A 25,080-nucleotide genomic window follows, 5' to 3' on the forward strand; every position below is an offset into this window, starting at 1 on the left:
ATCTAACAAAATGAAATTCAACAGTGAAAAAAGTAAGGTTCTACATTTAGGCAAAAAAAACAAAATCCACAGATACCGTATATGTGGTACTTTACTCAATAGTAGTAACTGTGAGAGGAATCCTGGAGTCCTAGTGGATAACCATTTAGATATGAGCCAGCAGTGTGCAGCAGCTGCCAAAAAAGTCAACACAGTTCTGGGCTGCATAAACAGAGGGATAGAATCAAGATCACGTGAAGTGTTAATACCACTTTATAATGCCTTTGTAAGGCCACACTTGGAATACTGCATTCAGTTTTCGTCACCACGATGTAAAAAAGATATTGAGACTCTAGAAAGAGTGCAGAGAAGAGCAACAAAGATGATTAGAGGACTGGAGACTAAAACATATGAAGAATGGTTGCAGGAACTGGGTATGTCTAGTTTAATGAAAAGAAGGACTAGGGGAGACATGGTAGCAGTGTTCCAATATCTCAGGGGTTGCCACAAAGAAGAGGGAGTCAAACTATTCTCCAAAGCACCTGAAGGCAAGACAAGAATGGGTGGAAACTAATCAAGGAGACAAGCAACTTAGAACTAAGGAGAAATTTCCTGGCAGAACAATCAATAAGTGGAACAACTTGCCTGTAGAAGTTGTGAATGCTCCAACACTGGAAATTTTTAAGAAAATGTTGAATAGCCATTTGTCTGAAATGGTGTAGGGCAGGGGTGTCCAAACTTGGCCGCTTGAAGAGTGGTGTACTTTATCTCCCAGAATTCCCCAGCCAGCATGAGCTATAAATATGAGCAAGTTGCTGGCTGTGGAATTCTGGGAGTTGAAGTCCACCACTCTTCAAGGGGCCAAGTTTGGACATCCCTGGTGTAGGGTTTCCTGCCTGGGCAGAGAGTTGGACTAGAAGACCTCCAGGGTCCCTTCCAACTCTGTTATTATGTTATGTTACGTTACAACAAACTTGTGAGGTGGGTTGAGCTGATAGAGAGTGATTGGCCCAAAGTTACCCAGTTGGCTTTCATGGCCTGAACTTGAACTAGACGTGAACTCACTTCTGCTTCTATTTCATTAATATTAAACATTTTACTAATTATTATCTCATAATTAATAATGATCAATGTTAAACATATAGTATATTAAATATATTGATCATGGAATAAATTTAGTGACATTAAATATTTGAGTAAAAATGCTTAGAATTGTACAGAGCATATTAATATATCATTAGTTCAGAGTGAATTCTTGCCTATAAAGACTCATAATAACTGTTAGAGAATCATAATATTTTTATCTGCTTTGTGTCATTTATGCTGTCTGCTGCATTGTAAATGATCTAATCACCTAGCATGTATCCTACTGATCCAATCTCCAGAGCGGATGGTCAGTAAAATATGTATTTTTAAAAATAGAGAACTGTAGCCTTCTTTTTTTACAGTGTGTTATTTGGGGGAAAGTTATGACATTGGCAGCATACAAGAAGCATTCAACCGAAAAAGAAAACATTCTCCAAGTGTTTTCAGTTCATGGCAACAGATAAGCAACAAAGTCAGTTAACATATTAATGTGTTATTTTATTATTTCAACAGCTGTACTTAATATGGATGATTCAGTAGTTGACCTAGAAACATTGGAAGCACTATATGAAAATGTAAGTAATGCTGATAGTTTATTTGAAGAAGTAAAACCAGATGAATCTCTCCCTTTGGCACAAAGCTTTGGACCATTATCTTTCACCAAAAAGCCTATTAAGAGCCAGTTCAGCATACAAAACAGCATCATTATATGAGTGTAATACAAAAACATCAAAAACTGCCCATAAAACTGCATTCTGAACCAGCTGCAACTGCCAAATATTCTTCAGGGGCAGTCCTATGTACAGCACGCTAAGTAATCAGAAACCACAACAACAGTCCTTCTTTCCAGCCATAGTTGTTATCTGTTCATCAAGCAGTAGCCCTAAAACATTCACTGACTCTAACCGGCGAAGTGCACCTTCTGATGGAAAATCACTGGAGCCAGGCAGCCTTAAAACCCTTAGCCACTCATTTTGCCAGGGTTAGGCTGAAACCTGTTCAGTCCCAATCCAGACTGTCACAGCCTTCGGGCACTGGAAAAGGTGTTCATAATACAGATTGGGCCAATTTGTGTATTTTGTAATAATTTGTATTAAATTATTTAAAGTATCTTTATCATTATCATTATCTTTATCATTTTACAATATTTTAGAATTAAGTACATGAGCATAGTCACAATACTTTAATAGAGCAACATATATCAATAGGTCTGTGCATTATGGTTTAAGAATCCCAATTTCTTAAATGACTGCTGAAGTTGTTTCTCTGTTTTGTTACAAAACAACATTTTTAAAAAATAATAAAGCATTGGAATTGGATGATTGGATTAATATGTCTGATCACACCTTGAGAAGAATGAAAGAGAAAAAATAGTTCCTTTTTTATAGGAAGCTTAAGAAATCTAATTACCTGAATTATTATTATATAAACTGTATCTTTGTACAGCTATACAAGCTCATCAATTTATCGAGATTTCCAAACTAAAATTTATATCTATGTTTCCATATTTATGGCAATGAATTAAAATATATACCATGGAATTAAAATATATACCATGGAAGCCGTACGGGTCTGGATGGGGAGAAACAGGCTCAAGCTTAATCCCTCCAAGACGGAGTGGCTGTGGATGCCGGCATCCCGATTCAGTCAGCTGCAGCCGCAGCTGGCTGTTGGAGGCGAATTATTGGCCCCAAAGGATAGGGTGCGCAACTTAGGTGTCCTCCTGGATGATCGGCTGTCGTTTGAAGATCATCTGACGGCCGTCTCCAGGAGGGCCTTCCACCAGGTTCGCCTGGTTCGGCAGTTGCGCCCCTTCCTTGATCGAGATGCCTTATGCACAGTCACTCATGCGCTCGTTACCTCTCGCTTGGATTACTGTAATGCTCTCTACATGGGGCTCCCCTTGAAGTGCACTCGGAGGCTCAGTTAGTCAGAATGCAGCTGCGGGTGATAGAGGAGCTACTCGTGGCTCCCATGTAACACCGCTCCTGCGCAGACTGCACTGGCTGCCTGTGACCTTCGAGTGCACTTTAAGGTGTTGGTTACGACCTTTAAAGCGCTCCATGGCTTAGGACCTGGGTACTTACGGGACCGCCTGCTGTTACCACATGCCTCCCACCGACCCGTACGCTCCCATAGAGAGGGACTTCTCAGGGTGCCGTCCGCCAAACAATGTCGGCTGGCGGCCCCAGGAAGGGCCTTCTCTGTGGGGCTCCCACTCTGGAACGAGCTTCCCCAGGTCTCGTCAAATACCTGACCTTCGGACATTCCGTCACGAACTAAAGACACATCTCTTTATTCGCGCGGGGCTGGCCTAAATTGGATTTTTAATGGGAAATTTTATTAATTTTTAAACGGGGTTTTTAGTTTATGGTAATTTAATTTCAGGCTAATTTTAAATAAGTTTTTTAAATGATATTTTAACTTGTATATTTGTATTGCTGGTTTTATCTTGCCTGTACACCGCCCTGAGTCCTTCGGGAGAAGGGCGGTATAAAAATCAAATAAAATAAATAAATAAATAAATAAATAAATAAATAAATAAATAAATAGAATAACTTTTTGTTATTCAAACATCAGTTTATGTATGTAGTGTGTAGAACAAAACAGAAGATTATACAAACTGGTTCAATCTAGGAAGAGAAATATGGTCATGGAAGACATTTTCTTCTTGTAGGTCAAAAACAGTATATAATATGTGCTGCATATATTTTCTTTCTTTGTACTTTTAAATAAGTCCAATCTTTGCACCATGCAAATGTAAGATGATCTCAGTTTTGATTGTAACCAACTACACTTGTCAAAGCTAATTCAATCTTTCATACTTCCAAAAGTAGAAGTATTCCCAGCTGCCAGATAAGAAAGATAATATCACTGTTATTTTTGTCACTGAATCTACAGAGAGCACAGAAGGATGAACTGGAAAAAATAAAGCAGCATTATGACACTTCAACAGAAGAGGAAATTAAGCTTCTGGACAAACCTGAACAGTAAGACCAGATGGGCAAGATGCCCACATATTTCCCAGTCATTCAAAACAGTCTTGAAAAGCAGAATGCTTGGTACAGCATTATGACAGAACAACATATTTGAAGGAATTCCCAAATGCCCCACTGTTGTTTGTTTTTCATTTCCCTTTGGTTGAGTATGATTGTTGGTGACTTCATAAACATGTTCACATAGTTTTCTTGACAATAGTATAGAAATGATTTGGCCACTGCTGTGCTCTAGAGGCTTTAATGTTTCCCAGTCTAGCCTATAATCCTGACATTTTTTGCTGGTTTCCAAGCCGTTTCCTAGTCTGGCTCTCCTTAGTTTTTACAGTTAATCCAAGATCAGCTTCACGCTGCCTCCTGATGTAGATAGCCCAGTCTTAGGAGATGTCTGCCTGTTCTTTTGCTAAAAAAATCTCAGAATGCAGAGATTCTGGAAAAGTTGGCAGCTTCTTCCGTTACTAAATCTGGGAGGAGAATTTCTTAATTAATCAAAATATTTGTTATTGTAATTTCAAACCGTTACCTTTTTTATGCCAAGTAAGTTCAGCGGTTCAAATCCTTAGTGCCGCATAATGGGGTGAGCTCCTGTGTCCCAGCTTCTGCCAACCTAGCAGGTCGAAAGCAAGTAAAAAATGCAAGTAGAAAAATAGGGACCACCTATGGTGGGAAGGTAACAACGTTCCATGCGCCTTTGGCATTTAGTCATGCCGGCCGCATGACTATGGAGACATCTTCAGACAGTGCTGGCTCTTCAGCTTTGAAACGGAGATGAGCACTGCCTCCTAAAGTCAGGAACAACCAGCACATATATGTGAGGGGAACCTTTACCTTTACCTTAAGATGAATGAGAGTTTAAGTTACCCAGAGTTATTTCTTGAATATAGGAAATATAGATTTAAAAAACTAATCCTGTTAGTTAAAACATAGATTTTAACAATCCTGTTTAAATTAATGGAATTAATGGAATCAGGCTATATGTTTGGTTAAGGACACTCCTAATTGCTATCACTTTTTTCCGTAAACAAAAAAAGCATTGGAAATTCAATCCAGGTTGAAATTCTGTGCTTTTAGGAAGTTTTTCCTATACCTTAGTCATCTCGGTTATAACCTTTTGGAGATGGTAGAAAACGCCACAAAAGCATTGTATGGTAACTGCTGCTGCTGCTCCTGTTACTAAAATAACATGTTTGATTCCATGTAGCATCAAGAGAGGAATTTAAGGCAACTTATCTTTCCCTTGCTGTCAAGTGGAAGTATTTCATCCATTTTTTTTAAGAGGGTGAAATGGGAGAGAACTTTTGCTTCCAATGATGGTGAGAAAAGCAATAAAATGCTATGGTGTATGGAGATACATTAGAGATGTATCCTGGTTCAAGGATTGGTATATCAGTATATATATTGCAGCAGGAGAGAAATATTCTTCTGGGTGCTAATCAAAGAGAGCCTTCATAGCACAGAAGGAGCTGATCAAAACCTGCTGCTATTCAGATGTTTTGAAACTGCGAAAGCTATGTTGGGAAAGAATTCAAGGGTTGGAGTCTCAGTGCATCTGGCGAAGACTGCAATATCTTTTTCCCAACTGTCAGAAATGAAGTAGATACTGCCAGTTTATATGGCAACCTCCCAAACTTGCTTTTTATTTAAGAAAATCCACAAATATGTATGTAACATCCAGTTTGGCTTTCTAAACTATTCCTACTGAGTGAGAAGCCTAACATGGAACAACATTTATACCGTTTTTTCCGGAGTATAAGACACACCTTTTTTCCCCAAAAAAAGAGGGTGAAAATCTGGGTGTGTTTTATACTCCGAATGTAGCCCTGCCCAGCTTCTCAAACAGAGGTTTCAGATGCTGAAAAAAGCATCAGAAAAGAAGCTTCAGAAAAGAAGCCCCCAGACAGGCTTTTGGATATGAAGGCTTTTTTTCTGAAGCTGTTTTGGAGGCTTTCAAAGGCAGAAAAAAAAGGCAAAAAAAGCAAGGTACAGAGCTCACAACCAAGGAACCTGTTGCTAAAATTCACCTCTGGGAACAGCTGATTGGGAGTATTCCGGGAGGCTGATCCACCTGCCAATCAGCTTTTTTCTTATTTTCCTCCCCAAAAATTAAGGTGCGTCTTATACTCCAAAAATACGGTATATTTTACCTGTTATATTGAAGCCACTGAAAGGTAGAACGGATATCAAGACTTCCAGCATGTTTAATCCTTATAATCTTTATCATTTTCATATGCTCTTTTAAACAGGTTATCTTCACTTTAGCTTGTACCATTCTATGGTCACTTTCAACATTAAAATGATTGATGACAGTACAATTGCAGAATATGGTTTTATCACTTAACATGATGTAGTCAGTTTTGCTTGTGTACCCAGATAGACTCTTCCATGTCCATTTTCTGTTATCTTTTTTTCTTGTAAAATGAGTTCATGATGTAAAGTTCCTGTCCTTCAGCCAAATCTACTAGTCTGTTGCCTCTATTATCTCATTTACCACTTCCATATGGGCCAGTTTGTTTTTTCTCCAGGTATTGTTTTTCCTATTCTTGCATTTTAATCACCCATTAGTATTTTGTATCAGCATTTTTCTTTGTCTTGAAGGTGGGCCACATTATCATAAAACTCTTCAACCTCATCATCACTATAGCTTATTGTTGGTGCATAAACTTGGATGATTTGAAGCTTGTATTGTTTGTTCAATTGAATGATGCATTGGGCTACTCTGTCTGATTACTTTCAAATTTTACTGCAGTTTTCAGTTTTTGGTTGATGGATAAACCAACCCCACCACATCGTCATTCTTCAGTACCTCTAATGTAGAGTAAATGCCCAATCCTGTCAAGTTCAAATATCCCAATGCATATTGTTAGTTCAATCAGCAGTTCTTCTAGTTGAGCATCCATTTTCATTTTTTGAATTTTGACCATTCCTATGTCCAAAGTCCAAAGGCAGCCTGATTTAACCCAGTGATTCTTAGCACCCTCTGCCTTCAAGCAGGTCTTCCCGCTGTCATGGATACTTGCCCTAGGGCCTCTAGGGAATAAGCAACTATTTTTGAGGTTGTTTTGGAATGTGGAAGGAATAGACCATAATCTGCCATGCTGGTTCAATGTGGGTTGGCAGATGTGATCAGTATTAGTCTGGGGTATCCATCATGGCCTGTTTGTCTAGGGAGACCCTTCTGGACATATACATGTCTGATGACATGGGCTATGATTTCATTTACCCACACAAGCTCCTTCACCTTGTCAAGGCCCTGATCAGAGAAGGATAGAAGAAGACTCAATATATGCTGGACTATAATTCCAGTTATCCCCATCCAAGGCAATTAACTGTGATAGTATAGATGACTAATGTTGTGATCGTCATACTTAAAGGATGCTATATTAGCTCAAGACTCTAAACATAAACTTTTGAAAAATGTTTAAGATACAATCTTGTATCTACTTTGCTACCCTATGGAAGTAAGCAGGATTTACTTTTGAGTAGTTTTACTGTATTATTGAAAGTAGAATGTTTATGTTATGCTATTAAATAGAATAGAATTAACATTTTTATTTTGAAGATTAATTATTTTTAGGAATAAGCCTGAGAATGATAAAATTGTCATGGAATACTTACTCATTGGACCCTAATCAAATGTCACATAACCACAATGGGACTAGAACTTTTGTTTTTAGTTTTGTTTCTCTCCAGCAGAGGGCGGTATCTCTACCTTTCTATTTCTTTCCAACTGTATTTGTGATGGATGCATTGTGCTGGAATATAGAATTTATATTTTTCAATAAAGATAAAAAAGAGTGTTTATTTTACCCACAATTTAAAGCATAGCAAGAACTCATTTTATGTATTGTCAATATTTCTCTGATATGTTGGATTATATAATGTAAAATGCAATATTTGATTGAAATATACATGTTTGCTCCTATTTTCACAGATTTTTATATGAGTTATCCCAGATATCCAACTTTGCTGAACGTGCCCAGTGTATAATCTTTCAGTCTGTCTTCAATGAAGGGATAATTGCAGTTCATCATAAAGTTGACATTGTTCATCATGTTTGCAAGGTACTTGGGACAAAATTTGTAGCATTCTAAGATTTATTTTCCTTCATTGAACATTATTATTTTTGAGTAAAAATGATAGAAAATTGATTCAAGTCTAGATAAAGTAATATATCAAGTTGTGCTTCCTAACAGATGTTATTTTCAGATTTTATAGTTTTTATGAATACCAAGTATTTTAAGTCAAAATGACTTTCTATTAAAAAATTAAACAGATTAAATATATTTCTATATTTAAATTAAATTAATAACTTATTTATATAAAATACAGTAGCACAAATAATATATGTAAAATCATCAATGAAAAAATATATTCCAAATTGTTGCAATACCTAGGCAAAATCTAGGTAATTTATTATGGCATACTGTAAGCTTTTACTTACATCTACGAATGTTTAGATCATAATAAATGGCTAATCTTTAAAATGCCAGTGAATCTTGTTTGTTTTCAAATGCACAAAGCAAAGTTCTGCATCCATTTCAACACTGACAGGATCCAAAGAGATCCCAGTGACATTTGAGGTCAGAACAGCTTTCATGAATCTCTGATAGGCATTTGATTCTCAGATAAACTTTTGAAACAGAAAACTGCTTTCTTTCTTTTTTATTTTCCTCATTTTTCTGAGTTTGAATGTTGTTTTTGCAGATTTATTTTAAAGATGGTAATGTAGGGATACAGTATTTTGTGTTTATACTTGGTTGGATCAGTGACGCTGATTATTATGTTGCTTCAGAGTTGCAGTTTGAACTTCATTTACTTTTCTACTGTATAACTTCTGAAAAAAGGACTGAGACCTAAGTCACTACCTAATGGTCTCAAAGTAAATTTATTTATCTAATTTAACCTATATTCATAAATAGGGAGAAGGTTTTGCACTGGCTCACCACTCAACAAACTTGGTGTAATCCTACATACCTACTAAAGAGGGTAGAGAATTTCTCAATCTAGACAATTTCAAATTCATGTCTACTAGATAGGAGATAGCGGGATTTTTGCCCTCTTCTTGTGTTTGCACCTCCTTTGGAAGTTAGCCCTCCCTTTGAATCCCAATCCTTCAAGTGGGTTAAAGTGGAGAAACTGACCTTGGGGCTTGTCAGGAGAGCAAAAAAAGCATCACGTCAAGACTTAACTCTTGGTACAAAAGCTATTTTCTATTTCTGGTACAAAATGTGGATCTACGAGTGAGATCCATATAACACAAGCACCTTTCAGTATCTTCGGTGCTTTGTTCACTTTTTGTTGATGTCTGGGATTGCTATATTCACTTATTATGCAAACATTTATCCGGTGGTTTCCTTTAGCAGCTAATACTGTTAAAACAACGAAAATATCAACGTGATAAATGATTTCTACATGGTGCATCTAAAACCCATCTACTTTAAAAAGTGTGTGTGGTGTATATGGCCCTCGATTTTTATCTCTTCAATTACTGAAATAATTAAAGGTTTAATAATAGCAATAGCACTTAGATATATATACCATTTCATAATACTTTACCGCCCCCCTGAGTGGTCTACAGAGTCAGCATATTGCCCCCAGCAATCTGGGTCCTCATTTTACCAACCTCTGAAGGATTGAACTCCTGGTAATCAGCAGAGTTAGCCTACATTACTGCATTCTAACCAGTGCACCACTATGGCTCTATAATAATAATCATACGCCCAAAGTCATCCAATTAACTTTCTAGCTGATCATTATTGAATTCCTAATTCAATATTCTACTAACTTGAGCAATGTGGGGTCTTAAAATAATTTCAGAATTGGCCCAGAATTGATTTTATTAATTATAGAATTATAGAACTTCTCTGTTAATATATTTCACTGTATAAGTTTACAAAGAAAAGCTAACATTAAAATATTTCTTCATGTAATATTTTTATGATATTATAAATTTCTGGTACATTTTTCAGGAGTTGATCACAATGAAAAGTGTGAAAAATATTTTAGCTTTGGTTCTGGCTTTTGGAAATTATATGAATGGAGGAAATCGAACACGTGGTCAAGCAGATGGATTTGGTTTGGAAATACTTCCGAAACTAAAAGATGTTAAGAGCAGAGTAAGTACAGTATGCAGTTTAAATGAAGATTTTTAATTGAATTCTATCTTTCAATTAGCAAGCAATGTTTTGTGGATAAACATCTGCTCCTAACAGAAATGACACTAAAATGACAAAATATATCAGGGGAACAACTTTCCTCCAGAAGTTGCGAATGCTCCAACACTGGAAATTTTTAAGAAGATGTTGGATAACCACTTGTCTGAAGTGGTGTAGGGTTTCCTGCCTAATCAGGGGGTTGGACTAGAAGATCTTCAAGGTCCCCTCCGACTCTGTTATTCTATTCTATTCTATATGTTACAACATCATAATGCATGCTCAACACTTTTGTATTTGAGTGCTAATGTCACATATATGTATGTAAGGATTGGAGTTTGTGTTACAACATTGTGTTGTGTGCTTTGTCATTTTTCTCCTTCCCCTTGCTTTCCACTATAGGTGGAATGTTTTTCTTCTCTTTCTTGTTGTTTTTGTTTACATGTGAGACATAAATTTCTCCGTAATGTCAGCCCCATCAGGTAGACCAAACCTGAAAATCAATTCTGGATGAAGGCTAAAACTACTTTTATTGAAATTGGCTATAATGACATACTCTTCCATGTCAGCCCTTTTTTCCTAAATAATGGTTCCTGTATATTTCCATCAAAGTAATCTTCCTTCCAGGGTGTCGGCAACCCGCTGCTCCGGAGCCGCATGCGGCTCTTTCACCCCTCTGCTGCAGCTCCCTGTTGCAGCAGAGGGATGAAAGAACTGTTACCCTGTTGCAGCAATGTCAATGGCCAGAGCCTTAGTCGGGAGCAAAGAGCACCTGTACTTGCCCTTGTGCGGCAACAGGATTCTGACTCCGTCATGGCACATTTGCTGTTGCTGCCAGCAAAGAGGACTAGAAAGAATGGCTGGGGGGATCTTGCGGGGTGGGGGACATCCCCCAAGCCTGGCCTTCCACCTCCCTCATTGGTAGGGCCAAGAGAAAGAAGGGGGCTGTGTGGGGTAGGAATCCCCTCCCCTGGATGAGCGCCTTGCACAAAAGCCCAGCGGGAGTGGGGGCTGGCCTGGCAGAAGCACCCCCATTGGCAAGTCGGACAATGGAAAGGCCTGGCCTGGCTCTCACAGCGGGACACTGATCGGCACTTCAAGACATGAGCTGCCACCTTTGAAACGTGCTGAACGTTTGAGGAAGCCAGGCAGCAATGGCTAGGGCTGTGAGGGTGGGCAGCAAAGGCATCAGGGCTGCTCCCTCCCTCATCAGCAAGCCGGGCCTGGAGGAGCATGGAGTGTTGCGGGCCAAGCACTGGAGGGTCAGAATGCATGCTCGGACGTTGCCCCAACACTCGTTTCCAGTGCATGCTCCTCTGTCCCAAAGTGGGATTGAGCAGGGGGAAGGGAGCAGGGAGCAGGGAGCAGGAGGAAGGGTAGGGGGGCTTCTAAGAGGAGAAGCCCGGCTGGCTTTCCTTTTGGCATGGGGCGGAGGGAAGACCCATGGGGTGGAGGGAGGGAGGGAGGGGGAGGGAGTGAGAGAGGCGGGGCTTGTCTTGTGGGGAAGTGATGATGGTAGAGTGGGATTTCTGTGTTAAATTAAGTGATGTGTGAAAAGCATAGTGTCTACTCCTGACACTGCATCACTATGAATGTCCTAAAATTGTTGATATTGTTTGATTCTACATTATATAGAAGGATATATCAGGGAGTGATTTGAAGCAAAGGGCCATGGGAAAAGGATTAATAAACAGAAGCCATTCAGAGTGAGGTCAGAAAGTAAGCCTGCTGAAGGACATATCCTTCAGAACCCTGGACAGGTCCTAGGAAAGACTACAGTATTACTAATGAGGGTTAGTTGTGACTAAATTTTTGGAAGCAGAAATGAAGAATCTGTAGATATCCCTCATTCTGGCCCCAGCCTTTCTCTAGGCCTCGCCCCTCTATGATAATTAGGCTGTTAAAAGCTGGCAATGATCCATAGGAGGCTTTATACACAATTCACTGTTCATAAGGTGACCTTTAGATTTTTTTTATATCTCACCTTTATTAATGTTATAAATAACTCAAGGCAGCCTCCTTCTGTTTTCCCCACAAAAAAACAACCCCGTGAGGTGAGTTGGGCTGAGAGAGAGGGACAGGCCCAAAGTCACTCATCTGGCTTTCATGCCTAAAGTGGGATTAGAACTCAGTCTCCTGGTTTCTAGCCTGGTGCCTTAAACTACTGGACCACTCTGGCCTTGATGGTGCAGTGCAATTGGAAGGAGAAATGTCTATAATTTTTTGAAAATGACTTTTCCTTTGTGGCAATTGTATTGCAACAGAATGATAAATCATGCAGTGTAAACTTTGGAGATCATCTAATCCATTCCCCTGCCATGACCATCCAGATTCTATTACAGCACCTGCATCATCTTACTGTTACAATTTTTTTTCTCTGTGCCCAATTGAAATCCAAACAGTTTCCTATCCTATTTTTGGAACAACTTTGAACACATCTGCCTCACCGTTTACATGCCAACTTTTCAGATATTCAAAGTGAGCTAACATGTCTCTTTGCAAATTTATCTTCCCTGGGCTAAACATGTCCAGCTGATCCTTCCAACCTCTTAATGTCTTGGTTTCTTTTTGCTGGTAGCTTTTCTCCCCAAACTTAATATTCCTGCGAGGGATCTGAGAAGAATTAAAATCTCCATCATGTATTCTGTGATCTCTACTATGTTTTAAATTCAATTGGAAAAATAATTTCCATTGATACTTACATAATATTCTTGCCAAGCCCAATTACTCAGTGTGTGTACCACACAAAACAAGCAGAGAGAGATGGGCCTGAGAATCCTATTTTCTGGGCTGCTGACAAATTTTAAAATGGAGATCAGCTACAGACTCAGATGGTCTCATTTCAACTGAGTCCCTGTCCAACTCATTACTGATCATGACAAGCAGCATTTTTGTATGACAGAACTAGCCACAATATGACAAAAACTTTATAAACCTATTTGGTTCTATATTATCTCCATTTTTTTATTTGCATTTATATCCTGCCCTTCTCCGAAGACTCAGGGCAGCTTACACTATGTTAGCAATAGTCTTCATCCTATTTGTATATTTATATACAAAGTCAACTTATTGCCCCCAACAATCTGGGTCCTCATTTTACCTACCTTATAAAGGATGGAAGGCTGAGTCAACCTTGGGCCTGGTGGGACTAGAACCTGCAGTAATTTCAAGCAGCTGTGTTAATAACAGACTGTCTTACCAGTCTGAGCCACAGAGGCCCATTAAGAGATAAAAGTTTCTTGGATGAGTTTCTTCTCCTTAAGTTGTTGAAAAGAGAATGCCTGAAAATACAACAATAGAAAACAGTAGCAATTTATTATCAATTATACTATTTACTATTATAAATTACTTTTCACAGAGTTTGTGATCACCTTTATTAAGAGTTTAGGATGTATAAATTACAGTAGAATATTCTTTTCAATCTGTATTTTTTTATGTACATATCCCACATTTTCTGATATTTTCAAATCTTATTTTTCAATTCTTCCTCTTTTAGGATACAGGAATCAGCCTTGCAGATTATGTTGTAATTTACTACCTGCGCCATTGTGATAAGGTAAGTTTTTATCAATTATTGCACTATGTATATTATTTAAGAAGATTATATAGTTATAACCTATAGAGTTATAATCATCCCATTCCTATATGAGAAAAGAAACAGGAAGGGTAAGGATAGCAAGCTAGCATACAACTGAGAAAAGTTAAACCTGTTGTCTATTATTTTGACTTTTGTTTTTTTGCATCTTGGATTAAAGTTGAGACATAAATTACATGAATGGCTTTACTTGTCTTCCTCTGTCTCCTAATCCGAACAAAAAAGACCTTGTGGGTGTGGGATCCTCTTTGAAAAGAATAATAAATGAAAAATTGTTAAAAATAGTGAAATCACCTCACTATTTACTTATTTTGTACTTATAATTAAATTTATACGCCATCCAGTGGTGGGTTTCTATCGGTTCACACTGGTTTGAGCGAACTGGTAGTGGGGTTGGCAGGAGGCTTCACACACCCCACCCCCACCTGGACATCATCACGGACTCTCTGCGAATGTGCAGAGGTGCCGCACGTGAGCAAAGCAAGCGTGCGCACGTGCACGCTCCCAGTTCCAAGCTGGTAGTGAAGGTAAGTGGAACCCACTACTGACGCCACCCCTGGATGACTCTGGGCCACTTATGAACAGCAAAAAGAGAAATATAAAAACAATTAAAATTACATTTACAATTATTACTCTATCACCATTCTCCTGAGGTCCACAGGCCTGCTGGCAGAATCAGGTCTTGAGGGACTTCAAGCTCAACAGGGACAAAGTCAGTCTCACCTCAGGGGGGAGAAGATTTCACAGTGCTGGTGCCCATGCAGAAAAAAGCTCATCACTGAGGGTCTGCCAAATATAACACCTTAGGTGATGGAACCCTTAACATCCCTGTTCTGTTTGATCTGGTAGGAGAGGCAGATGAAACTGGGGAGAGGCTATCCCTTAAAGTGGAGCGTTAGCCAGGTTCCTGATTAACCAGCTAAATGTAATTGTTTCAACTTTAAAAGTGTCATGCTAAATATACAGCAAATGAGTACATTTCAATATGTATTCAGAATATTCAGATGTATGAATAAATAGTATGAATAAATAGTTACATTGGCTGATGAATTCATATATTTTAAATGCTACAAATAATACACATTTAAATATATGAGACTTGATAACATTAAAATATTTTTCAAAATTCTACTTTTGTCAGAAAATTTAATTTAACCACACTTGCAATTTTTCGTAATTTTAATACTATCTATATTTTAAAGGGAGCGATTTGTAGATCTAGTAACATAATTTTTTGGATTTCTTAGATTCAAAAAACAGTTAAAGCCTTTATTTGAATATTTCACTAGATATATAAAGATCAGATTTAATAGTTATCAATAGGATATTAATTTATTTTAATTAATTTATATACACTAAAGAGAACTATATTTTAGTGCCAAGAAATTGGAACTGTGAATTTCTGCAGACCCAAATTTTATGATGGAGTGAGGATTTCCATCATCTTCTTTCTTTTAACAACCCCCTTAATCCCTTGTGGGGTGGAGTCTGGACAATTGAATGGAGCTAGCATAGTGTTTACTGGCCGGATGCCCTTCTTGTCGCCAGTGCAGAATTTTGTTCAGCAGATATATTCTCAATGTGCCCAGAGAGAAAAATATCTGCCTCTACCTAGGATCAAACTCACAGCATCCTGATTGTGAGGAGAGAGCTCCACCTCTAGGCCACCGCACCACTCTGGAGTGAAGATTTCCATAAGTAGAAAATAAAAGTTTGGGGTTTAATTCACCCTGGAGCACCCCTCAAATCTTCTTCAAAGAGTTGTGATAGTTGTGATACGTCCATACTTAAATCGTCATAACAACAGAACTCCCAACTACAACTTCAAAAAAGCCAATTACGACCTTATAAACAACGATCTTTCATTTCTGAACTGGCAAAATCTGTTTGCAACCTGCATAACCGCTGATGACCTCTATAGAGTCTTCCTACTTGAAATCAATAGAGTCATTAAATTATATGTACCACGAATGACTACCATGTCCAAGGAAAACAAACTACCCATATCAATAAAAAAGCTTCAATCAAAAAAAAAATCCCTCTGGAAAAGAAACAAAAAAGGCTATGTTACAAATTTCAAAAACCGCTACAGAAACATATGCAACCAAATAAAAACTGAATGCACAAATTACCACACCAAGCAAGAAGAGAACCTTCTATGCACAAATTCCAATCGTGCCTTTTATAATTTTGTCAACAATAAACTTAAAGACTCAAGATCCATCCCACCACTAAAAGATTCTAACAACAAAGAATGCAATGACGAAACAGTCAAAGCAAACCTCTTCAACATTTTCTTTGGCTCAGTTTTGTTAACTCCGATAACACATATCCAACATTCCACAAACGAACCAGCAATGACTATGATGATTTAACTCATATAGATTTCACAGAAGACAACGTTGGTAAAGCTCTACACAACTTAAAACCATCGCTTTCTATTGGACCTGATGGACTTTGTGCATATTTCTTAAAAAAACTTTCCATTAATATAGCTGAACCCCTAAGTATTATCTTTGATAAAGCTTTCACTACCAGTTCTCTTCCCAAACTTTGGTCACTAGCCACAGTCATCCCCATCTTCAAAAAAGGAGACCCCAGCTTAGTCGAAAACTACAGGCCCATCTCCCTTTGCTGCGTCACCTGCAAAGTCATGGAATCTATCATCAACCAATCCATTACCTCACACTTAGAAACTAACAACCTACTCTCCAACAAACAATTTGGTTTCAGGAAAAAGTTATCATGTAACTTACAACTTCTCCACTGCAAAAACATATGGACTTCAAATCTAGATCAAGGCAAATCAATAGATGCAATCTACATAGACTTCTGCAAAGCTTTTGACTCAGTAGTACATGATAAACTTCTCCTTAAACTAACATCCTATGGCATCTCAGGACCCCTCCACAAATGGATATCTGCTTTTCTGTCTAACAGACAACAAGTGGTCAAAATTGGCAATGCTTTATCAAATCCTGTTCCTGTCAAGAGTGGCGTTCCTCAAGGCAGCGTCCTTGGACCAACACTCTTTATACTATACATTAATGATCTTTGTGACCATATCTCAAGTAATTGTGTTCTCTTTGCTGACGATGTCAAACTATTTAACACCACAGACAACACTTCTATCATTCAAAACGACCTTGACCATCTAACGCTTGGTCTAAAATTGGCAGCTCAAATTTCAACCAGCAAATGCTCAGTCTTACATATAGGAAAAAGAACCCAAAACTAAGTACATACTAGATGGACATTACCTTACAGACGACCCCATCCCGTTAAAGACCTTGGAGTTTTCATGTCAAATGATCTAAGTGCCAAAGCCCACTGCAACTACATAGCAAAAAAGCTCTAAGAGTTGTAAACCTAATTTTGTAGCTTCTTTTCCAAAACACCACACTACTAACCAGAGCATATAAAACATTTGCTAGACCAATTCTAGAATACAGCTCACCTGTTTGGAACCCTCACCACATCTCTGACATCAATACAATTGAGCGTGTCCAGAAATATTTTACAAGAAGAGTTCTCCATTCCTCTGAAAACAACAAAATACCTTATCCCACCAGACTTGAAATCCTAGGCTTAGAAAACTTGGAACTCCGTCGCCTTCGACAAGACCTAAGTTTAACTCATAGAATCATCTATTGTAATGTCCTTCCTGTCAAAGACTACTTCAGCTTTAATTGCAATAATACAAGAGCAACCAATAGATTTAAACTTAATGTTAACCGCTTTAATCTAGATTGCAGAAAATATGACTTCTGTAACAGAATCATCAGTGCTTGGAATACTTTACCTGACTCTGTGGTCTCTTCCCATAATCCTAAAAGCTTTAACCAAAAACTTTCTACTATTGACCTCACCCCATTCCTAAGAGGACCATAAGGGGCGTGCATAAGCGCACAAACGTGCCTACCGTTCCTGTCCTATTGTTTTTCTTTTCTTCTTCCTATATATGTTTACATGGTTATATACTATATAATCTTTTTGTATGATGTTGTGACAAAATAAATAAATAAATAAATAAGTATGAGTAATGGCACATAAAAATAAAGAAGAAAAGGAAGTATTTCTAAATCACTCCTTTTATTCTTGCATAATAATCCTCTGGATTAAAGAATTCCCATAAAGGGCAAAACACTGTTACAAACCATTAAAATACAGTTAAAAATTAGGATTTGCTTATGCAAAGATAACTTTGTATCTTTGTTTTCCTTGCATGCTAGGCAATGCTTTTCAATGAGGTGCCAAGGCTGAGATGAATGGATAAACAGAGAAAACATTTCTGTGATGACTGGAAAAGTTACTATTCATTAACCAGACACTTTTGACACTCTCTCCATTTAGGGAACTGTGGAAATAAATAATGTTGCCAGACATAAATGTGGATGTCATCAGCCACCTGTGACATCACAAAAACTGGATGTTTCTGAGACTTACTCTCCCTGAACAAAAGTGGTAGCTTATTTATCAATTTATTCATTGGATTTATATTTTGCATTTCTAACTATGATAACTTGCTACATCGTAGTACAAATCAAATAACTAAGAGCCCTTAAAGCATGGTTTAAACACCCACAAAAACCACATTGATAAAACAGTCTGCGTTTGGTCACATAAACTTTATCTCAGGAACCACAGAGTTTATCCATCAGATACCTGCCAGTAAAAAGATAACCAAAAAGGAATTTAGAATTTTTGGCAAGAAATTCCACAACTTAGAAGCCAAGCCAAGGCAGAAGGAGATATGAAAGAGGGTAAAAGCTGTGCAATTATAAAGGAATACACTATAATAAATACAATACAATGAAGTTTTATTAGCATGGTGGGCTGTCTTTAACCAAATATAACAATTATTATGTACTATAAATGTAATTTGAAGATCACAAGCATTTCATTGGGGGGATTCCAATGTATCTTCAAGGGGAAAGGGATTTTTTTAAAATTTGCATCATATAGTTATAATTAAGGAAATGTATCTGTTTCAGTAGGACTTATGGCATTGTTACAGTAATTGTTTTTAACTTTCTTTTTAGGAAGCAGGAACAGAAAAGAGTGTATTTCCATTGCCAGAGCCACAGGATTTCTTCCAGGCATCACAAGTAAAATTTGAAGACCTGACAAAAGATTTAAGAAAACTGAAGAGAGATCTAGAAGGTAAATAAAAATCTAGTTTTCTTTTGAAAATACGCTTTTGGACTTCTGAGCAATCCAGTTTTCCAAAATCTTTTTGGAAATCTTCCCAAGTAAATTGGCTTTGGATTGCAGTTTTGGCCAAATTACTGCTGTTTGAGCTATACTACAGCAAATCCATGCTATTAATTTATCACAGTTAAAAACAAAGCCAACAATAGATATTTTTATAATGATGACTTTAATGAAGAACTTTAAGTTCTTCAATGTTAAGAACTTTAAAGAATATTTGCTTGAAGAATATGAATTTTAAGCAAATGTCTTCTAAATTTTCTATTGGATTAAATTTAACCTTGTAGATGGAATCCAGTATGTATAATTGGTTCTAATTTTGTAGTAATATTCAGTAAGTTTTGATGGACCATGAATACTAATGGAAAAGTTGAATAAAATAAGCAATTTGGGATAGAGTTGACATAATTTTCATATCAGTAAAGGCTGTGCTTGCAACTCAAAGCAAAAATTCCCTTTGAAAATGATTAAGTTCCTTTTAAACAGAATAGTCTCTTGGCTGCAGTGGGTAAAACTGCTGTCAAGATATATTCTCAAAAGAAGCTTCTACTATTTATGGATTCTCATTGCTTATAGATCAAACACATTGTATCAGGCCATTTCCAACAAGGGAAACAAGAATTTCAAATCTAGGCCTTCTGCTGTGACTTAAAAGAGATTAATAAAAGTCATTTGCATTTTTTTTTTAAAAAGATTGGCAAAATTAAATTGGGATCCGTCATAAATTATAATATGGATATAAAGCATCTTAATGCACGTAAGTTATTGCTCACTTCTGTCCTCTCTAAACAGAAATTTTCTTGAAAAATTCAAGGATCTCTATCCACAGTTGTCAATAAAATTTGTGATTAAATAATTTATTCTTCTAGCTAGCTAGCTCATATTTGTTCTAAGGAAAATTTCAAAGGTCACCAGTGGTAAGGAAATATCAATTGTTGTTTATTTAACCTTGGCATCCATGAATGCTCTATCTCCCCTCATCTCTTGGTTCTGTTAAGCCCTCTTGGCCTCCCCTCCCCTATGTTTGTTCATGCTGAAATAGGATCTGCGTTTGATCTACCATTTTCAAAAAGTATCGTTCTCCTGCAGTGATTATTTTAACAGGAAGTCAATAAAATGCTGGTTTTATTGCAGCTTTTTAAACATTGCATATTACTTAAAACAGAGGAATTTTTGAGTCGTTTTTTTCTATCTCACCTGTTTATTTCACAATCTATTGAAAATAAACTTTATTCTCCTTTAGGATACTAGTCATTTGTTTATCCATGTGTCTTTATGTATATAGTTTTATAGTTCTACCTTACTTACAGTACCTTACAGGTAATCCTCGACTTACAACAGTTCATTTAGTGCATGGGTCTCCAACCTTGGCAACTTTAAGACTTATGGACTTCAACTCCCAGAGCTGAGGAACTCTGGGAGTTGAAGTCCCACAAGTCTTAAAGTTGCCAAGGTTGGAGACCCCTGATTTAGTGAGTGTTCAAAATTACAAAGACACTGAAAAAAGGGACTTATGACTGTTTTTCACAGTTACGCCCGTTGTAGCATTCATGATCATGTGATCAAAATTTAGATGCTTGGCCACTAGATCATACTTATGAGCATTGCTGTGTCCCAAGGTCATGAGATCACCTTTTGCAATCTTCTGACAAGAAAAGTCAATGCGGAAGCCAGATTCACTTAACAACCACATTTTTAACTTATCAGTTGCAGTGATTCACTTACAACTATGACAAGAAAACTCATAAAATGGAGCAAAACTCACTTAACACGTGTCTCACTTAGCAACAGAAATGTTGGGTTCAATTGTAATCGTAAATAAAGAACTACCTTATTTACCTTACAGTAAGATTGAACTTTATAGTTGAACCTTACTGTATTAATTTTAAACAATTGATAAAAATTTATCGTATCCAACAAATGCAACCCGGAAAAAGAGAAGTAGGATTTTGCCAGATGGGAGCAAATTTGGAAATTTTTGCTAAAATGGATTTGTGACAGATTCACAATGAAACAAATATTGCTGGGAATTAATTAATTAATTTAAAAAATTAAATAAAAAGAATCTTGAGGAGGCGAAGTTAATTTCTGAAGATCAGTTTAATTTAATCAGAATTATCTGGTAGAATATGGAAGAAGAAAATGGAGGAAGAGCTTTCAATTTGTTATTTCAAATAATTGGACAAATGCTAATTAAAAATGGGAGCTGAACAATAGGATATATAAAAATTCTTTCTGCAGAAATAACACAAAATGCTCCACAAGAAAATGAAGTGGTGTATCTCTAATTGAAACTAGCACAGAATAATGTTAGCATTTTTATTTTTCCAATTCTTACTCTATCCTTAACCTATTTAAAGGCATTATAAGGCAGAGAGTTTTCATGAACATTAGTGTTGATCATTTTGAATAGAAGAAATTCTTCCATTGGCAAGTAAACAGCAATTAGAGACCTTCCTACAATATCTCAAGGAGCAGAAACAGTGGCCAGCTTTGGCAAGTGTTACTTAGGAAATGAGATATAATTCCATATATACTTCTACTCAACTCAATCCTGTACAAAATTCAATTTATAATAGCATGTTTTATTTACAATTTTTCCTGATTGTACTGTCATTTTTATTGCTTTTAAAAATGTTTACTGTATATGTAATGGTTTTATAGCTTTTAATTTTGTAAGCTGCCAGAGCTGCCCTGAGGCAAGATAGACAACAAAATAAAATAACAAAATAATAAAATAAAATAACAAAATAATATAATGAAATAATACAATATTAAAATAAAACAAAATATTATCTTGTTCTACAACTCAGTCAGAGTTAATATTAGAATCTGGTTTACAAAATGAATTACTATAGCAAAATTAAGTGTACCTGGGTCCAATTATGAGTTCTACATAGGCTAATCAAGAATACAAGCAAGAATACAGACTCCAGAATAAATTTGAATTCTTGTTTATTTAACCTTGGCATCCATGAATGCTCTATCTCCCCTCATCTCTTGGTTCTGTTAAGCCCTCTTGGCCTCCCCTCCCCTATGTTTGTTCATGCTGAAATAGGATCTGCGTTTGATCTACCATTTTCAAAAAGTATCGTTCTCCTGCAGTGATTATTTTAACAGGAAGTCAATAAAATGCTGGTTTTATTGCAGCTTTTTAAACATTGCATATTACTTAAAACAGAGGAATTTTTGAGTCGTTTTTTTCAATCTCACCTGTTTATTTCACAATCTATTGAAAATAAACTTTATTCTCCTTTAGGATACTAGTCATTTGTTTATCCATGTGTCTTTATGTATATAGTTTTATAGTTCTACCTTACTTACTTACAGTACCTTACAGGTAATCCTCGACTTACAACAGTTCATTTAGTGCATGGGTCTCCAACCTTGGCAACTTTAAGACTTATGGACTTCAACTCCCAGAGCTGAGGAACTCTGGGAGTTGAAGTCCCACAAGTCTTAAAGTTGCCAAGGTTGGAGACCCCTGATTTAGTGAGTGTTCAAAATTACAAAGACACTGAAAAAAGGGACTTACGACTGTTTTTCACAGTTACGCCCGTTGTAGCATTCATGATCATGTGATCAAAATTTAGATGCTTGGCCACTAGATCATACTTATGAGCATTGCTGTGTCCCAAGGTCATGAGATCACCTTTTGCAATCTTCTGACAAGAAAAGTCAATGCGGAAGCCAGATTCACTTAACAACCACATTTTTAACTTATCAGTTGCAGTGATTCACTTAACAACTATGACAAGAAAACTCATAAAATGGAGCAAAACTCACTTAACACGTGTCTCACTTAGCAACAGAAATGTTGGGTTCAATTGTAATCGTAAATAAAGAACTACCTTATTTACCTTACAGTAAGATTGAACTTTATAGTTGAACCTTACTGTATTAATTTTAAACAATTGATAAAAATTTATCGTATCCAACAAATGCAACCCGGAAAAAGAGAAGTAGGATTTTGCCAGATGGGAGCAAATTTGGAAATTTTTGCTAAAATGGATTTGTGACAGATTCACAATGAAACAAAATATTGCTGGAATTAATTAATTAATTTAAAAAATTAAATAAAAAGAATCTTGAGGAGGCGAAGTTAATTTCTGAAGATCAGTTTAATTTAATCAGAATTATCTGGTAGAATATGGAAGAAGAAAATGGAGGAAGAGCTTTCAATTTGTTATTTCAAATAATTGGACAAATGCTAATTAAAAATGGGAGCTGAACAATAGGATATATAAAAATTCTTTCTGCAGAAATAACACAAAATGCTCCACAAGAAAATGAAGTGGTGTATCTCTAATTGAAACTAGCACAGAATAATGTTAGCATTTTTATTTTTCCAATTCTTACTCTATCCTTAACCTATTTAAAGGCATTATAAGGCAGAGAGTTTTCATGAACATTAGTGTTGATCATTTTGAATAGAAGAAATTCTTCCATTGGCAAGTAAACAGCAATTAGAGACCTTCCTACAATATCTCAAGGAGCAGAAACAGTGGCCAGCTTTGGCAAGTGTTACTTAGGAAATGAGATATAATTCCATATATACTTCTACTCAACTCAATCCTGTACAAAATTCAATTTATAATAGCATGTTTTATTTACAATTTTTCCTGATTGTACTGTCATTTTTATTGCTTTTAAAAATGTTTACTGTATATGTAATGGTTTTATAGCTTTTAATTTTGTAAGCTGCCAGAGCTGCCCTGAGGCAAGATAGACAACAAAATAAAATAACAAAATAATAAAATAAAATAACAAAATAATAAAATGAAATAATGAAATAATACAATATTAAAATAAAACAAAATATTATCTTGTTCTACAACTCAGTCAGAGTTAATATTAGAATCTGGTTTACAAAATGAATTACTATACCAAAATTAAGTGTACCTGGGTCCAATTATGAGTTCTACATAGGCTAATCAAGAATACAAGCAAGAATACAGACTCCAGAATAAATTTGAATTCTTGAATTTATTATGACATAATTTGAACTGCTGTGATACATTTAGTACCAATTCTGCTCAGTCCTACATAGCCCAAAAGGGCATAATGTATCTCCTCTCTGTGAACTGAAAATTCCACCTTATTTTTAACCAAAGGTAAAAAGAACCTGGTGGTAAAAACTGAATTTTGGTTAAGAGATCAAGAAGTGGAATTTACAGTAAACAAAGAACATTTTTCCTTCAAACAACTATTTTTGTACAATGTTAGACACAGTACCATGTGAAATGTTTTAATTGAAAAGGATATTGTTTTAGCATGTGCACAAAATATCTGATGAATCTATGCAGTTTCTGGCAACCATTAAAAAGCAGTGGCTGTTGGCAAAATACTAGTGAAAAACTAAAACTGAAACAGATGTCATTTGCAAAAATTGTCTTCAGAGAAGGCTACATCCAGCTATTCAGACAAGCAAAATTTCCTATATACTTTAGATGGACCATATTAAGTTTAACTGTTTATATTACAGATGTTATGCTGGAATTATCAGTTTGGTGAAATTATTTTTGGTAATATTTAAGAGCTTTACCATCATATTAATTTATTATATGTCATAGCTTCAAAATTTTAGACATTCCTAAATAGTGAAAACTTGGAAAGTATTCTTAGTTGTAATTGGAAATATTTAAATATATATTTAATGTATTGATCAGTTAATACAAAGATAGTTTCCCACGTCAGAAAAAACAAATATCCATGAATGACCTAAATAAAAACTTTAAAAGATGTGATTTCTTTTTATTTCAGTAGAAACAGTTATTTCACCTAATGTATTTTTCCCATCAGATATGTGATGGGAAATTATTCTGTCACAGAATTTATGACAGCCCTTTGTTGAAGTCAAGCTTCAGTTGTATTCAAAACTTTAAAAGTGTAGCTTTTAAATAAGTTAGAATTAAGTAAAGTAAAAGCTAAACCTCAAATGAACTCTTGCCACCAATTTCTAGATACCGCAGAACCACAAGTTCAAACAAAAATGGAACTACTGGCAATTTCATCCCTTTGAAGAGATATAGCCAAGCTTTTTTAAATGATAATACTTCAG

General features: G+C 36.3%; 1 protein-coding gene across 6 annotated transcripts in view; it reads left to right on the forward strand.

The window, feature by feature from the left end:
* Positions 1-25,080, forward strand: part of FMN1 (formin 1) — a 118,416-nt gene that overhangs the window by 70,932 nt on the left and 22,404 nt on the right. For all 6 annotated transcript variants that reach the window (XM_058162140.1, XM_058162137.1, XM_058162136.1 and 3 more), the window contains 6 exons: positions 1,579-1,640; positions 3,967-4,055; positions 7,993-8,122; positions 10,031-10,177; positions 13,710-13,769; positions 18,851-18,971. In XM_058162140.1, the coding sequence (XP_058018123.1) occupies positions 1,579-1,640; positions 3,967-4,055; positions 7,993-8,122; positions 10,031-10,177; positions 13,710-13,769; positions 18,851-18,971 (609 nt within the window). The remainder of the gene's footprint in view (positions 1-1,578; positions 1,641-3,966; positions 4,056-7,992; positions 8,123-10,030; positions 10,178-13,709; positions 13,770-18,850; positions 18,972-25,080) is intronic.

The sequence above is a fragment of the Ahaetulla prasina genome, chromosome 1 (genome assembly GCF_028640845.1).
Source record: "Ahaetulla prasina isolate Xishuangbanna chromosome 1, ASM2864084v1, whole genome shotgun sequence".
In the NCBI taxonomy this organism is placed as follows: domain Eukaryota; kingdom Metazoa; phylum Chordata; class Lepidosauria; order Squamata; family Colubridae; genus Ahaetulla; species Ahaetulla prasina.